Source organism: Coregonus clupeaformis, unplaced genomic scaffold (genome assembly GCF_020615455.1).
Source record: "Coregonus clupeaformis isolate EN_2021a unplaced genomic scaffold, ASM2061545v1 scaf0024, whole genome shotgun sequence".
Classification (NCBI taxonomy): Eukaryota; Metazoa; Chordata; class Actinopteri; order Salmoniformes; family Salmonidae; genus Coregonus; species Coregonus clupeaformis.
Window position 1 is genome coordinate 285,950 of NW_025533479.1, and position 18,136 is coordinate 304,085.

The window sequence follows — 18,136 nt, forward strand, 5'->3', positions numbered from 1 at the left end:
GTTCCCACATATGCTGAGCACTTTTTGGCTGCTTTTCCTTCACTCTGCGGTCCGACTCATCCCACACCATCTCAATTTGGTTGAGGTCGGGGGACTGTGGAGGCCAGGTTATCTGATGCAGCACTCCATCACTCTCCCTCTTGGTAAAATAGCCCTTACACAGCCTGGAGGTGTGTTGGGTCATTGTCCTGTTGAAAAACAAATGATAGTCCCACTAAGCCCAAACCAGATGGGATGGCGTATCGCTGCAGAATGCTGTGGTAGCCATGCTGGTTAAGTGTGCCTTGAATTTAAAATAAATCACAGACAGTGTCAAAAGCACCCCCACACCATAACACCCCCTCCTCCATGCTTTACGAGGGGAAATACACATGCGGAGATAATCCGTTCACCCACACCGCGTCTCACAAAGACACGGCGGATGGAACCAAGAATCTACAATTTGGACAAATTTCCACCGGTCGAATGTCCATTGCTCGTGTTTCTTGGCCCAAGCAAGTCTCTTCTTCTTATTGGTGTCCTTTAGTAGTGGTTTCTTTGCAGCAATTCGACCATGAAAGCCTGATTCACACAGTCTCCTCTGAACAGTTGATGTTGAGATGTGTCTGTTACTTGAACTTTGTGAAGCGTTTATTTTGGCTGCAGTTCTGAGGCTGGTAACTCTAATGAACTTATCCTCTGGAGCAGAGTTAACTCTGGGTCTTCCATTCCTGTCGCGGTCCTCATGAGCGCCAGTTTCATCATAGCGCTTGATGGTTTTTGCGACTGCAAGTTCTTGAAATTTTCCAGATTGACTGACCTGCATGTCTTCAAGTAATGATGGACTATCTTTTCTCTTTGCTTATTTGAGCTGTTCTTGACATAAATTGGACTTGGTCTTTTACCAAATAGAGCTATCTTCTGTATACCCCCCCTTGTCACAACACAACTGATTGGCTAAAATTCCACAGATTAACTTTTAAGAAGACACACCTGTTAATTGAAATGCATTCCAGTTGAATACCTCATGAAGCTGGTTGAGAGAATGCCAAGAGTGTGCAAAGCTGTCATCAAGGCAAAGGGTGGCTATTTGAAGAATCTCAAATATAAAATATATTTGGATTTGTTTAACACTTTTTTGGTTACTACATGATTCCATATGTGTTATTTCATAGTTTTGATGTCTTCACTATTATTCTACAGTGTAGAAAATCGTTTTTTTTTAAATAGAAAAACCCTTGAATGAGTAGGTGTTCTAAAACTTTTGACCGGTGGTGTACATCACATTCACAATGTTGGATCTAAGTTCATGTTTTGTTTACATTCAGTCCACTGAACACTGCGCTAGAAAACAAACTCCACATACACCTTCAGTTTTATAAACTATTTCATCTTATAAAAGATTAAAGTTGCTATATTCTCCTCTACAATCATTGTTCAGGATTGTGTGTCACAAACAATTCAATGGGGTTATACTTTTTGCTCTCTCTATGTGCTGTTATCCATTGTGCAATACAGGAAATATTTAAAAAAAAATCACTAACATACACACAAAGTAGTTTTCTATGTATTTTAATAAAACTAACACCTGTGTTTTCCGTCTGAAAACGTCTTTCTGTCTCATCCTGTTGTCAAACCACGGAGATCAAAGCAGCCTATAGCTAACCTCAACAGAAACAGAAACTATTCAGACCACAACTGTTATACTCTGACAGGATACGATTCATACCAGGCCATGTGGCTTCTTTCACTGCACTACTGTCTTGCATGTTTCCCCAATTATACCTTTATTCTTGGAGTTACAAGAAGCAGAAACGGTCAAGTTACCAGATACTGTGTTACTACTAGTTTTATGAAGTGACAAAGAAAGAATATACACCCACAAAGATTTGAGGAGGCTACTTATGCCAATAATGTTTTGCAATGGAAATTCTTTATGCGGAGTTGTGTTATTCTACACTCGAGATGTAAATATTGTAAAACAGTTGCAATATTTGTGAGCCTGGAAAACACTTTTTAATTATCACACTAACTGACAATGTGAAGATTGGTTCCGAATTCTTCACCGTTTTGTAAAAAAAGAGAAAACATGTCTGTACCGTATCATTTATAGTAGTTATGTTCCTTAGAAAACTAATAGCAAAAACGTATATTTTAAGAGTATATAATGAGTATAAAGCATGGGACATGTTTATTTTTATAAAAAGAAAATATTTACAGTATCAAGCGACATTCTCTCATCATGACCACCTGGAATTGTTTTCAAACATTTAGTTTTTGACGTAATGATAATATACAAATATTTTGTGTGGTTGTCATTGTTGAGTTGCATTGTTGCCAAATTGTGAATGTGTCTCTATGTTCCATAACATAATGGACCTATTTTCCATAACATAATGGACCTATTTTCCATAACATAATGGACCTATGTTCCATAACATAATGGACCCTATGTTCCATAACATAATGGACCCATGTTCCATAACATAATGGACCCTATGTTCCATAACATAATGGACCTATGTTCCATAACATAATGGACCCTATGTTCCATAACATAATGGACCCATGTTCCATAACATAATGGACCCTATATTCCATAACATAATGGACCCATGTTCCATAACATAATGGACCCATGTTCCATAACATAATGGACCCTATGTTCCATAACATAATGGACCCTATGTTCCATAACATAATGGACCCATGTTCCATAACATAATGGACCCTATGTTCCATAACATAATGGACCCATGTTCCATAACATAATGGACCCATGTTCCATAACATAATGGACCTATATTCCACAGCCTATTCCATTGTGTTTGTCTTACACTTATTTTTTTATTTGTCAATATCTTGTCTTCACTGTGTTCTTCTGTCTGTACAACGTGTCTCATGTTTTAAGAACAATAAAGTGTATTGAAGTTATAATCCTCAATTTAGAAACGTCACATTTACATTTGGTGTAGATTGAAATGTTTGTTTGTTACACTCAAGTTATTTGGGCCTCATCTGACATTCACTTCCAAATTAATATGAAATAGACTTACTTGAGATGTCTTTCTCCTTACCGAGCATTGGGCAGAAGTAGCCTATCTTTCTCCAAATCCATGTTGTCCTTCTCCAAACGTCTGGCCTAGATTACTGTGGCCTCTATTCTCGGTCTGCAATCAGAGAAAATGTTGCTCAGTCACAAAGCATATCATTCCAAAACCTTGGCTATTTTATGTCAACACAAACATCACTCGTTGCCAACACATTACTGCAGATAACATGACATAATATTAGCAGTGTAGACGTGAACCTCCGCAGCAGAGCTAAAGCTCTGCATAGGCTGCTGTTTAGCCATATTTTCGACTAACCTTTACTTGGCCATACTTTCTTCGTTCTCTGAATAAAATAGTCTATAAACGTTTATGTGCATTTTGCAGGTGGTATTGTAAAAACCTGAGAATATTCGGAAAAATATTAAATACACATTTTGTATCGAGTGAGAAATGCCTCTTGCATGTGTGTAGATCTTTGGTTTGGTCGCACTTTGTGATGTGCTGTCATCGACTTCTACGCGTGGCCCGCATAGGAACAAGTAGTAACCTGCAAATATGTTGGGAAATGCGAGATGTGTGACAGCTAAGATGGCGAGGAACCTCCTCGCCTGGTACAAAAAGTAGATACAACATTTTCCGTATTTTCTCTGGTTTTTGGAGTACCACCTGCAACTGCACACAGACATTTATGACACAAGTTTCTTCCAAATCGAGGATGAAGTAAGTATCGCCAAGATAGTAAAGGTTACAAGATAGTAAAGGAGCCTACCGTTACTCCTCAAGGTCCAAGGACCTTATACTGTCTGTTATTTTCAGAGGTAGACAGGCTCTGGCAGCCAAAACAGCCAAATACACTAAACGTGAATCAATTCTCAATTGCGATACAGTTATAGAAACATAAAACCCTTTACTTTCATATCACATCAAAATAATTTCACAAATGCGAAATACTTGCACATCAGTGGAGACTGCTGAGGGGAGAACGGCTCATAATAATGGCTGGAATGAAGTAAATGGAATGGAATCAAAAACATGGTTTTCATGTGTTTGATTAATTCCATTCACTCCATTCCATCCATTTGACTCCATTCCAGTCATTATTATGAGCCGTCCTCCGCTCAGCAGCCTCCACTGCTGCACACTGTTTTAAATGTCTTCATCACAGTCGCAGCCAACAGTATTTTTCAGTGACAGCACCTTTCTGGCGGCCTTCTTCCATTGAACACAGGTGTTCATAGTATGCTAGATAGCTAATTAGCACAGGTGGTCCCTCTGTCTTCCGCAAACACTCGCTGTAACATGGAGATATGGCTGTTAGGGAACTCTAACCCTAACCCTATAAAGGTGTATCAATTGAACCTTTTGTTTTTTGAAAATTATTTCTCGCTGATATGAAAGATAAGGTTCCAAAACAGTATTGCAAGCGATGAGTGTTGATGTTCAGACCAATTTAATTTCTTAAAAGTCGGCTGGGGGTGTTCTAAGCTGACATACCATGGATCATTTAGCTATTTGATTTTGAATTTTAGGACCCATTTAGGTATTCCAAAAATATATATAAAAACAAATATTTGATAAAATATTGAATTTGGCCTTTAGAAATGCATTGAATAACACATTCATAAACAGCCAGAAAATACAGTTTTAAAAAAGCATAATGAATAAGGTTTTTGAAGATATAAGAAAGCTCAGGAAATAATTTATATATACACTACCAGTCAAAAGTTTGGACACACCTACTCATGGGTTTTCTTTATTTTTACTATTTTCTACATTGTAGAATAATAGTGAAGACATCAAAACTATTAAATAACACATATGGAATCATGTAGTAACCGACAAAGTGTTAAACAAATCAAAATATATTAGAAATTTGAGATTCTTCAAATAGCCACCCTTTGCCTTGATGACAGCTTTGCACACTCTTGGCATTCTCTCAACCAGCTTCATGAGGTAGTCACCTTGAATGCATTTCAATTAACAGGTGTGCCTTCTTAAAAGTTAATTTGTGGAATTTAACAAAACTCCCCCTACAGAAGACACCTTCATCCAATTACTCTTATGGTACGTTTCGACCAGAAGCGGTGCCTCCGCTTGACAGAAGCGGTGCCTCCACTTCGTGGGCGTAGGCATGAACCTACACTACCAGTCAAAAGTCTAGACACACCTACTCATTCAAGCGTTTTTCTTTATTTTTACTATTTTTTACATTGTAGAATAATAGTGAAGACATCAAAACTATGAAATAACACATATGGAATCATGTAGTAACTAAAAAAGTGTTAAACAAATCAAAATATATTTGAGATTTGAGATTCTTCAAATAGCCACCCTTGATGACAGCTTTGCACACTCTTGGCATTTTCTCAACCAGCTTCATGAGATAGTCACCTGGAATGCATTTCAATTAACAGGTGTGCCTTCTTAAAAGTTAATTTGTGGAATTTCTTTCCTTCTTAATGCGTTTGAGCCAATCAATTGGAATGAGTAGGTGTGTCCAAACATTTGACTGGTACTGTATACAGTAAGTAAATACATTTTTTAAATGTTTTTTTAAAACAATGTATTATTAGCTAGCTAGCTAGCTAGCAGGCCACTGTGTGTAGGCTACTTGTTATCTAGCTAGCTAGTCAACTTGACATACTATAGCTAAGTGAAATATCATCAGCTAGTTAACTTCATATTATCTTTTTATCTTGATGTAGGCCTATTTATCATTGTAAATTGAAAACTCATGCTCCAAATGCATTTGTAGATAACAGCAATGTAAGAGGGTGAGTGGGTGTTATAGGGCAGGTTGTGGGATGACATTATGACAAGATTCTCCAGTTCTAGTCCCTAGAGAGGAAAACTATGAAGATAGACAGAGAGATAATAGCCAGGGCTGTCTAATTGTAATAAAAATGAAGCTTGTCTCTTTGTGATGTCTGTCCTCAGATTTGGAGAGCTGCAAAAGCCTGTCTGCAGATGAAGAGGTCCCAGTGAATGTCCCAAGAGACTACTGGCATATCCATGGGTTGCATGTGTACTTCTGTTGTACACAACAATACAGTTAAAAGTCACACATAAAGTAGGCTACAAACGTATTACAACTGTAGCAAGCCAATCCTCCTAGAGGTATGCTGGGTGTGCAGGCTTATGTTCCAGCCCAGCACTAACACACTCTATTCAACTTATCAAACCTAATGAGTTTTAGTAATAATAGCCTACTTACTAAGATGTCTAACATTTACAAACAAGTTAGATTATCTGTATATTTTTGATTAATTCAATGTTGATTCATTGAAGTGTTTAACTTGTCTTAATTCTTAACTTAAAAACATTATTCAAGATTAACTAGTGTCAATGTTCATTCATCACAGATCACAATTCTGCAATAAAAAGGTGTGAAGGGGATCTGTCTCTAATTTGTCTGTGTTTCTGTGTTGCTTTAACTTTTTGTCCAGTTGTGAGCTTTCCAATCGGTTTTATTTGATTGTCATGAAATTGACATGAAATTGTTTAGCGCAAATCCAACCCTTGTATTCTAGGTACAATACTCTAAATGAAAATAAGGAGTTGGCAATGTGTAGGCTAATTAAAAATATAAAAAATGAGAATAATATGGTGTGAGGGAGCGTTGTAATTCTACCTCGTTTATTTACTGAGAATAATTGTAGAATACAGAGACAGAATCAGAAGGTCAATGGCATAGAGGAGGATTGCATAACTGTTAGTGTTGATTGTGGGTAAAGAGACATTTGCACAACAATGTTTGCAAGTCAAAGCCACAATTTAATTTACCCAAAGTACCCATTCATGTGCAAGTAGGCCTATATATTTACAGGAAGTGAGCTATAATCATCAATGTCATGACACCAGTATAATGAAAGAGCCAGAAGCTATAATATATACTAGAATGATAATGTTAAGATTCCGTAATCCAATTGGTAGCATATTACATGGGAAATTCATGCTTAGTGTATCATGTACAATGTTATAATGTGTGTTACTGGTGATTTCTATCCTTCTATCCGATTTCTAAGCCTTACTGAACAAAGAGCCATTTGGGAGCCAAATTAGCAGCTCTTTTAGGTGAATGGAGCCAAATGATGTGGTCCTCTGTAGCTCAGCTGGTAGAGCACGGCGCTTGTAACGCCAAGGTAGTGGGTTCGATCCCCGGGACCACCCATACACAAAAAATGTATGCACGCATGACTGTAAGTCGCTTTGGATAAAAGCGTCTGCTAAATGGCATATTATTTATTATATATGATCCGGCTCACAGAAAGGCTCGGAATGCCCATCACTAGTACCGTGTTCAAAATAACTGGGAACTCAGAAAAATACGAGGTCAAATCATGACGTCGGTGATCTTCAGGTTGGAAAGTTGGAGCTATAGAGGCCCGAGGAGATTTCCAAGTTCCCAGTTCCGTGTAGCCAGGTGTTTTGAACACGGAATAGTATACTTAAGCAATAAGGCCCGAGGAGGTTTGTGGTATATGGCCAATATACCACGGCTAAGGGCTGTACCTGCACGATGCAATGTGGAGTGCCTGGACACAGCCCTTAGCCGTGGTATATTGGCCATATACCACAAACCCCTGAGGTGCCTTATTGCTATTATAAACTGGTTACCAACTTAATTAGTGCAGTAAAAATAAATGTTTTGTCATACCCGTGGTACACGGTCTGATATACCATGGCTGTCAGCCAATCAGCATTAATTTTCACAGGGTTCATGCATTCAACCAGAGAGGAAGAGGAAGAGAGAGGCCAATCTCGGCAGGAAATCTGTCTCCCTCCAGCATGTGGCGTTTTTTCGTTGTTTCGCCCACCAAGCGAAGAGTTTTTGTATGGAGGTCAAAATGTATGGCTTATTTGCTACGTGAGGTTTATTTGATCTAATAGAAGTTTCGTAATGCTTTAGTTGTTATGAGTGTACTAATATAAGTAGGACACGTGACATCCCGGAAACTTTGAGAAAAAACACATTATATCGGAGTTATCTCGAGATGGCTATGCATATTCATGGTATGAGGCTAGTAGCGTAGCGTCTCTCTCCACTGAGTACACGCGGTTGACGTCAACAACCCTCATCGAATATTCAAAATAGGATTAAAATAATGCAATGTATCCACCAATCCAAAGAAAGGATAGGCGGGAGCTAGACAGCCCACCGTGCCGCTTTGTGGACAACGACTCCCATTGTTAGAGCGGAGAGACATGTATCTTGTCAGTATATCCATTATCTTTGATTCAACAAAATCACATGAAGCGGACAGTGTTTTGTTGGGGTCGTGGAGAAGATGGATTGATTGGGCCACATTGATGCGCGTCACATGAAAATGAACATTTGAGGGTCTACATAACAAAGAAATCAGTACAATTTATCATATTGGACGTGGGGGAAATTCGAAGAGTAGGGGGAGTTGGAGGAGAAATGTCGTCCCTAGACAAGGCAAGAACTAGATGTATGTCAGGAGAAGTGCAGTACTGTCATAAGGAGAGTTATACTTGGAATACGGAGGAGGAATGGAGGGAAAAAGAGAGGCAGAGGAGGTCAAAGAGAGAGAAGGAGGAAGAGGGTGAGCTTGAGTCAGTTAAAAATGGCGGGAAAAAGGGAGATGGTTTGTTAAAGAAGAATGGTAGAAAGTGTAAACAGAGTTAGTTGAAGACAGGAGGAGAAATGGAAGTGAATGAGGGTGAAGTATTGGAGGTGGTAGGTGTGGTGATGTTCTCGGAGCCCGAGGTTTCCACCGAGGGTCAGGATAAAGATGAGTCTGTGACAGTAGGAGTGAAGTTTTGGGAAAAAGTGGACCCTTGCCTTTTGGCTGATCCATTTGTGGTTTCAGGGTGGGTGAAAACAGAGTTGGGTGCTGTGAAATCGTGATGGTAACCAGAAGTGGTCTAGTGATAACTGTTTGTGTTTCTGCTGGTCAGAGGGAATTGTTTCGCTCTCAAGAAAAGGGCGCCATTGAAAGGCGTGATTACTGGGGTAGCAGTAAATGTGAAAGCTGACCAACTGAAGGGGAAGATTCCCAGTGTTTGTGATGCTTGTCATTTGGTGCGACGCAGACAGGGTGGTGTGAGTGGAGAAACAGAAGAGTCATTGTCTGTTCTTTTGAGTTCTGATGTTGAGTCTTTGCCCGACAAAGTGATGTTAGGATATATAAGTTATCCGGTACAAGCTTTTGTGCCGAATACATTCCGTTGTTACAGGTGTCAAGCTTATGGACATGTGGCAGCAGTGTGTAGGAGGGAGGTTCCTAGGTGTGAGAAGTGTTCAGAAGGGCATGAGACAAAGGAATGTGTAGCATTGGGGAAAGTAGTGGTATGTGTTAATTGTAGTGGTGCCCATGGGGCTGGGGATCAGAAATGTCCCGTGCGAGAGAGGCAGGTTGAGGTTTCCAGGGTTAGAGTAGTGCAGAAGTTGCCATATGCTGAGGCAGTGAAGAAAGTAGAGGAAGATGGGTCAAGGGGGAGGGATCCTGAGAGGAGTGGTGTGAATAGTAGTGATGTACCAGTACAGAGGGATAAACCAACAAGTGATATATGTTTCAGTAAGATTGGATTTTTGGCATTTATAGCAATGGTTATCAACTATACTTCAGGGATGGAATGTAAATCGCAGAAAATAGAGGTTGTGTTGGCAGCTGCAAAGAGGTATTTGGGTGTGCGAGACTTGACATCAGAAGAGTTACAGGGTGTGTTAATTGGTGGTGTCCCATCCCTTCAGGCTGTTGGCCTGAAGTAGGAATAAATATATTTAAATAGTGGAGTATGGTAGTTATAATTATTATAATGTTTTTTGTTTTTTTTGTGAGTTTAGTATTAGATGGTAGGGTATTTGTTGTATTTTTTTAAAGCAAATGATAAGGGAGTTATACTCCAGTCTAGTAGGTGGCGGTAATGCAACATTTATTGGATGCCAACCGCCGTTAAACCTCATCGAAGAATAAGGTGTTTTGTTGGTGATGCGCGCCACCAGGAAGAAGGACAGGCGCACGCGTGAAGAAGGGAATGATGGTGGGATAGGAAGGCAACGCATCAAGCTGGATGATAGCTATCGATTCCCAACAGTTCACTAGAGCTAATAGATCGTACATCACCCAAAGGTATTTGCTGCTACTAGCACTGTAGCTAGTTCCCGTAGAACGACACCCTGGAACATACAAAAATGCCGAACATTAAGATATTTAGCGGTAGCTCGCATCGGGAACTGTCTCACAAAATCGCCGACCGTCTTGGGATGGAACTCGGGAAGGTTGTGACCAAGAAATTCAGCAATCAAGAAACATGGTAAGTGTAAACTTTTAATCTATAGAAAGCTAATCTGTTTAAATCTTATGTTACAGAAAGATGAGTGAGAAACGTTACGTTAGCGTGCTGTTTCTGATGCTGCCTCGCAATGGTGCTTGGAACTTGTAGTTTGTCACGCATCACTGGCGTTCATTTTGGCGCTCAGTTTGTTGTCTTTAGGGCTAACTACACTTCCCCATACATTTCTGGATATTGTGAGAGCTGACAACCCATACAGGCTATAACCACGATTGAATGACACGTTTTGTTAAAAACACAAGTGAAACAATTGCTACTTGCAACACTGATGCAACAAGCGGTGTACTTCTCATTCTGTGCTGTTCAGTACTTTTCTCATACCATGGTTGTATTGTCACTGAACTTAGCCAACTCCAAACGCTTCTCTTGTCACTGCACTTCTAAGGCCCTTAGCGCTAAACACCTGTAGGCTGTGTTTTCTCTGTCTCGTGATTATCCATCACCACGGGGCCACGGGGGCCAGTATGAAAATGTATGCACTCACTAACTATAAGTCGCTCTGGATAAGAGCGTCTGCTAAATGACTAAAATGTAAAAATGTAATGCTGTGTTAGCAGAGAGCGTTGTTTAACCTGTCCTCCACTTCACTCCTCCCCTCCCCTGGGCCCTAACAGTGTTGAGATCGGGGAGAGTGTGCGTGGAGAGGATGTCTACATCGTACAGAGCGGCTGTGGGGAGATCAATGATAATCTGATGGAGCTGCTGATTATGATCAATGCGTGTAAGATCGCCTCTGCCTCCCGGGTCACAGCGGTCATCCCCTGCTTCCCCTACGCACGGCAGGACAAGAAGGACAAGGTGGGGGTGAGGGACAGATGCCTAGTTACTTTACTGTCACACCGCCGACCATTATACCACATCACCAGAGTTGGGGTCAATTCCATTTAAATTCCAGTCAATTCAGAAAGGAAACCAAATTCCAATTCCACATTTTCTTCATTGAAAAGTACTTCCTGAATTTTTATTTTGTATTTTTATTTCACCTTTATTTAACCAGGTAAGCCAGTTGAGAACAAGTTCTTATTTACAACTGCGACCTGGCCAAGAAAAAAACAACTGCGATAAAAACAACAACACAGAGTTACATATGGCGTAAAACAAAACATAAAGTCAAAAATACAACAGAAAATATATATATAGTGTGTGCAAATGTAGCATGTTATGGAGGTAAGGCAATAAATAGGCCATAGTGCAAAATAATTACAATTGACTAGAATTTTTAAATGGAATTGACCCCAACCCTGCCATTAAACCACATCACTGACCAGTGACCCGACCACCCATGTTGCTGCCACTGACTGCATGGACGGACTCCAGCAGGAAGCCACAATAGATGGATGGGACTGGGAGCATGCCTGGGTTTTGTTTAGAGTTCATTTCTCACCGTTTCATTTTTGCCATCTCCACTGATTTATGTTCAGCCCATGTGTGAACTCTGAACCGAGTAAGCAGTCATTGTGGGTTCCGTTTGTATTGTTGCAGTCACCTGCCTGCCTCCATTCCTCTGATTATTTATATCAGTGCATGTTATTGTCCTTCCAATATAATGTATTGGATGTATGTATCTGCCCAAAATATACTGTTAACTTTTTGTACAGTATTACTTTTCTTGGGCTTGAAGGAGCAGAGTAATTTGAATAGCCTGTCTGGTGCTTGTAGTTTAGAATAGCCTGTCTGTTGCCTGTAGTTTAGAATAGCCTGTCTGTTGCCTGTAGTTTAGAATAGCCTGTCTGTTGCCTGTAGTTTAGAATAGCCTGTCTGTTGCCTGTAGTTTAGAATAGCCTGTCTGTTGCCTGTATTTTAGAATAGCCTGTCTGTTGCCTGTAGTTTAGAATAGCCTGTCTGTTGCCTGTAGTTTAGAATAGCCTGTCTGTTGCCCCTTGTGGCTTAGGAAGTAAATGTAGTACAGCCAACCTTTTTAGATGGAAGACTCAGCTCATATCATGTGATGTGAGCACAGCAAATGAGATGTGTGTGTGTGTGTTTGTTTGCAGAGTCGGGCGCCCATCTCAGCCAAGCTGGTGGCTAACATGCTGTCTGTGTCTGGGGCTGACCACATCATCACTATGGACCTCCACGCCTCACAGATCCAGGTCAGGAGCAGGGAGAGCACTGGGGTCTGGCAGTAGAGGTCAGGAGCAGGGAGGGCACTGGGGTCTGGCAGTAGAGGTCAGGAGCAGGGAGAGCACTGGGGTCTGGCAGTAGAGGTTCAACCAGCCAGGCTATAGAGAGAAACTGAGTCCATCAGATGTAAATTCTTCTTTTGCGCCCTCCAATCCAACAGACACAATCAGCAAACACACACCACACATGGAGTTCTATAGGGGTTAAGTGACTTGCTCAAGGGCACAATAACTGGGGATGGTTCCTGGGATGTGAAACTGCTAAATGGCAGCCTCTGACACCTGTCTGTGTGTCTCTGGTATCTCCAGGGTTTCTTTGACATCCCAGTGGATAACCTGTATGCTGAGCCTGCTGTACTGAAGTGGATCAAGGAGAACATTGCAGAGTGGAAGACCTGCACTATCGTCTCTCCAGACGCAGGGGGTGCCAAGAGGTGAGACAGGACAGAGTAGTCAAAAAGCTTTTGGTCCGAGGGCTTTTGGCCAAAAGAAGAAATTTGACATCAGAGAGAGGGGGAGGAGACAGGAGAAAATAAATAGAGAGTGCTTGGTAAGTATGGGAACCATTGTGCATGCTAGACAACTGCTTCAAAGCACCGCTACTGCTTCAAGGACTTCAACTTGCTCTCTTTCTTACCTTAGGTGGTTTTACCCTAGAGCCATGTCTTTCTTTAACTCTGCCTTATCTGTGGAGAAATGGACTTTAGATTCACACGTTTGTGTGTCTAACTGCTCCTTCACACGAACACATCTTTAAGCGATAACAATGGACTGACTTGGTGACTGTTGTGCCTCTGTGACTTGGCTGGCTCTTAACACTGTGTATTGTATTCTGTGTGACAGAGTGACCTCCATAGCGGACAGGCTCAACGTGGACTTTGCTCTGATCCACAAAGAGAGAAAGAGGGCCAACGAGGTGGATCGCATGGTGCTGGTCGGGGACGTCACGGACCGGGTAGCCATCTTGGTGGATGACATGGCAGACACCTGTGGTACTATATGTCACGCGGCCGACAAGTAAGTAAAGTCTCACCTTATGACCTTGACTAACCTTGACACATTTATCTATGCCCAGGCAATGGGTGTCTGGGCTGAATCTTAACCATACAAAAACAAATATGAATTATGATCCTATAAATTAAACTGGATCTCTGATTTGAAGTCAAGACCTTCATATTACAGAGCTGTGGAAATACCCACCACTATTTCACATTTCACTTCACCTTCATCTAGGTGGTCCTCTGTAGCTCAGCTGGTAGAGCACGGCGCTTGTAACGCCAAGGTAGTGGGTTCGATCCCCGGGACCACCCATACACAAAAATGTATGCACGCATGACTGTAAGTCGCTTTGGATAAAAGCGTCTGCTAAATGGCACAAAAAAAAAAAAAAAAAAATTCTAAATGAGAGTCCTTGCAGCAAAAGTCAGTGTATCCAAACAGGTAAATGTGGCGGCGCTATAATCCCAAACAGTTTTTTAAGGAGATCCTGTCCCTTCACCCTCAGGCTGATCTCAGCTGGTGCTACCAAGGTGTATGCCATCCTGACCCACGGTATCTTCTCTGGCCCGGCCATCTCCCGCATCAACAACGCCTGCTTTGAGGCTGTGGTCGTCACCAACACTATCCCTCAGGAGGAGAAGATGAAGACCTGTCCTAAGATACAGGTCAGGGGTCACAGCAATGTCCTTTGATACAGGTCAGGGGTCACAGCACTGTCCTTTGATACAGGTCAGGTGGTATATTAATATCCTAAGATACAGGTCAGGGGTCACAGCACTGTCCTTAGATATAGGGGTTAGGGGTCAAAGGCTATATTACTGTCCTAAGATACAGTTCAGGGGTTAAAGGTTGTATTACTGTCCTAAGTTACAGGTCAGAGGTTATAACAGGGTCATTCACCTTAACATAATTAGACTGTCATACTGTCCGATAATGTGACGGTAGTTGAAGCTGAAATTCTGTTGTTGCTACTGTGATGATGTTTAACAACTAAGACAACGACAAGTAGTTTAAATAATCTTATCACCTAAACAGTTTAAATGGTAAAATAATTAAAATAGTTCACTCTATAAATGAGAAAAAGCACAATGTTTCTGTTTATAAATGGTAAATAGTCTGACATGTATCCGGATGTTTCATGAACATAGTTTATTATGGATTATGTGTTATTAACCATCTGTTTCTCCTATAGGTAATTGACATCTCTATGATCCTGGCGGAGGCCATCCGCAGGACCCACAACGGGGAATCTGTCTCCTACCTCTTTAGCCACGTCCCCTTGTAACACCACACACACACTGCCACACACATACACACCGCCTCAAACACACACACACACACACACACACACACTGAGTCACCTGGGGCACTGTTCAGGAGGACACAACACCACAGAACATTCAGATAGAACAGACATGACCATCTCTCATGCAGAATAGGGAATGTGGGGAACAGATACGATAGTCTTTCAGGTAGAATAAGGAATGCAGAGTCAGCTCTTCATTCCATTTCTATGCCCAGTATTCTGGAATGTTTCTCATCACTGAATAGAATCCAGCCCTGCTGTTCTGTTACACCAAATAGAGGAAGAGAGGGGATGTCCTATACAAACACCAGGGTTGGGGTCGATTCCATTTCAATTCCAGTCAATTCAAGAAGGACACTGACATTCCAATTCTCTTCAATGCTTTTGAATTAGGAAAATGTGGATTTGGAATTAGGTTTACTTTCTGAATTGACTGAGATTGAAATGGAATTGCCCCCAACCCTGAGAAACACCACCATTATATTAGCATCACTCTGCTGCTAATGCTAACTAACCATGTAATAATTACATTTACATCATTTAGCAGACGCTCTTACAATTAGGATCAATGATTAATAATAATAAGTTAATTTTTCAGTCCCTCTCTCACTCCTAAACAGTGGGAGCATCCCAAATGGCACCCTTTTCCTACATAGTGAACTTCTTTTGACTAGTGCCATATGGGCGCTGATCAAAAGTAGTGCACTACATGGGGAGTAGGGTGCAATTTGGGACATGTCTATGGGGGGGGGGGGAGAGTAAGCTGTAAGTCTTTAGCTAATGTGAACAGTCTCCTCTTTTTCATAATAATGCTGTTACAATATGCTACAGAAAGAGGGTGAGATAGATGGTTGGATGTTGACTGACTTCAGGTCAGTGGAGGCTGCTGAGGGGAAAACGGCTCATAATAATGGCCGGAACGGAGCAAATGGAATGGCATTAAACACCTTGAAACCATGTTTGATGTATTTGATACCATTCTACCTATTCCACTCCAGTCATTACCACAAGGCCGTCCTCCCCATTTAACCTGTCACCAACCTCCTGTGCTTCAGGTGTTTTATTATTTTAGTCTTCATTTAATTTTATCAGTTTGAAAGATGAGGTCATAATAAGTTAAGTGAATCAGAATGAGCTATAGTTTACAGTGCCTCTGATGTTCCTCTGGGTGATTCCACATAGTCTGTAGAGACTTAAGTCTTTTAAAGGGGCAATCCAGGATTGATACTTCTATTTTTGGGGCTTCTAAATTAATTATATATAGCCACTGATTCTTGAAGTATATAACTTATAAATGCCTCGTACGTGATCTGCATCCCTACCTCTGTCTAGGAATTTGAGAGTGGGTACATTCCTCCAACCCCATTCCTCAGCTGTTGACCTAAACAAGTAGCAGAGTGACCGCTTTTCGAATCGCGGATTGCTCCTCTTAAGACTATTGGGAATCATTCTTTCAGTGTGGGTGCAGAGGAGGCAGGTTTTGCTCTTTGAGCTTGTCGTTTGAAGCTGTTGGTTTCTAGCTGGGGGTTTTAGCTCTGCAGGATGGAGCTTCCTAGAAAACACAAGTCTTTATCTGCAATTTTACATTTTATTTACTTTTTTGTTTTTTCAATAACATTTGTATAATAAACTCTCGAAAGAGTGGTATCTGTCTGACTTTAAAGGTTCATGTATGTGCTTATATTCTGATTTTGACTTGTTCAGCATAAGGTGAATCAGTGCACCAAATATCTGATGGCTGAATGTGATCTTATTAAAGAGATGGTGAAAACGAATGAAGCCTGGATTCTGGTTAGTTTATTAGGCAATCCAAATATCCATGTACTACTAAACTACTGTATATGGAATTGTTTAAAGAAGGTCATACCAAGGATCATTTTGCTATTTGATTTTGAATTCCCCCCTTTTACATGTATTTAGCCCCTCATTTTTGGCACTAAACAGTCTCCATATATACTTCCATTCATTTTTTCAACTGGTACCGGGGGACCTTCAGACAAGTCTTAGAGCAAAACCACCAACATGTAGGTGTTCATGAGTCTCACCTTTCCACCGATGGGTCATATTAGTGTGTAGCCCCCAACGGTTCGGGCCCTACCGATGGGTCATATTAGTGTGTAGCCCCAACGGTTCGGGCCCTACCGATGGGTCATATTAGTGTGTAGCCCCCAACGGTTCGGGCCCTACCGATGGGTCATATTAGTGTGTAGCCCCAACGGTTCGGGCCCCTACCGATGGGTCATATTAGTGTGTAGCCCCCAACGGTTCGGGCCCTACCGATGGGTCATATTAGTGTGTAGCCCCAACGTTCGGGCCCCTACCGATGGGTCATATTAGTGTGTAGCCCCAGCGGTTCGGGCCCTACCGATGGGTCATATTAGTGTGTAGCCCCAGCGGTTCGGGCCCTACCGATGGGTCATATTAGTGTGTAGCCCCCAACGGTTCGGGCCCTACCGATGGGTCATATTGATGTGTAGCCCCAACGGTTCGGGCCCTACCGATGGGTCATATTAGTGTGTAGCCCCAGCAGTTCGGGCCCTACCGATGGGTCATATTAGTGTGTAGCCCCAACGGTTCGGGCCCTACCGATGGGTCATATTAGTGTGTAGCCCCAACGGTTCGGGCCCTACCGATGGGTCATATTAGTGTGTAGCCCCAACGGTTCGGGCCCTACCGATGGGTCATATTAGTGTGTAGCCCCAACGGTTCGGGCCCTACCGATGGGTCATATTAGTGTGTAGCCCCAGCGGTTCGGGCCCTACCGATGGGTCATATTAGTGTGTAGCCCCAGCGGTTCGGGCCCTACCGATGGGTCATATTAGTGTGTAGCCCCAACGGTTCGGGCCCTACCGATGGGTCATATTAGTGTGTAGCCCCAACGGTTCGGGCCCTACCGATGGGTCATATTAGTGTGTAGCCCCCAACGGTTCGGGCCCTACCGATGGGTCATATTAGTGTGTAGCCCCAGCGGTTCGGGCCCTACCGATGGGTCATATTGATGTGTAGCCCCAGCGGTTCGGGCCCTACCGATGGGTCATATTGGTGTGTAGCCCCCAACGGTTCGGGCCCTACCGATGGGTCATATTAGTGTGTAGCCCCCAACAGTTCGGGCCCTACCGATGGGTCATATTAGTGTGTAGCCCCCAGCGGTTCGGGCCCTACCGATGGGTCATATTAGTGTGTAGCCCCCAGCGGTTCGGGCCCTACCGATGGGTCATATTAGTGTGTAGCCCCCACCGGTTCGGGCCCTACCGATGGGTCATATTAGTGTGTAGCCCCAACGGTTCGGCCCTACAGATGGGTCATATTATGTGTAGCCCCAACAGTTGGGGCCCCAACCGATGGGTCATATTAGT

General features: G+C 42.1%; 1 protein-coding gene across 2 annotated transcripts; it reads left to right on the forward strand.

Annotated features, from left to right (window-relative positions):
* The first annotated feature begins 9,997 nt into the window (after positions 1 to 9,997).
* On the forward strand, positions 9,998 to 16,555 carry LOC121531442 (ribose-phosphate pyrophosphokinase 1). 2 transcript variants are annotated; one of them, XM_041836685.2, is made up of 7 exons: positions 9,998 to 10,313; positions 10,967 to 11,156; positions 12,347 to 12,445; positions 12,785 to 12,909; positions 13,319 to 13,492; positions 13,980 to 14,139; positions 14,667 to 16,555. In XM_041836685.2, the coding sequence occupies exons 1-7, from the start codon at positions 10,192 to 10,194 to the stop codon at positions 14,757 to 14,759; spliced, it is 963 nt and encodes a 320-aa protein (XP_041692619.1). In that variant the 5' UTR covers positions 9,998 to 10,191; the 3' UTR covers positions 14,760 to 16,555. The 2 variants fall into 2 exon arrangements, with proteins under 2 accessions (XP_041692619.1, XP_041692626.1); XM_041836692.2 differs by having other exon boundaries at positions 10,967 to 11,150.
* The last annotated feature ends 1,581 nt before the right edge of the window (positions 16,556 to 18,136 follow it).

Coding starts and splice junctions, on each gene's coding strand:
- LOC121531442 (XM_041836685.2), top strand. CDS start 10,192: ATGCCGAACATTAAGATATTTAGCGGTAGCTCGCATCGGGAACTGTCT. Junction 10,314..10,966: donor TTCAGCAATCAAGAAACATG/GTAAGTGTAAAC, acceptor GGGCCCTAACAG/TGTTGAGATCGGGGAGAGTG. Junction 14,140..14,666: donor AGACCTGTCCTAAGATACAG/GTCAGGGGTCAC, acceptor TTTCTCCTATAG/GTAATTGACATCTCTATGAT.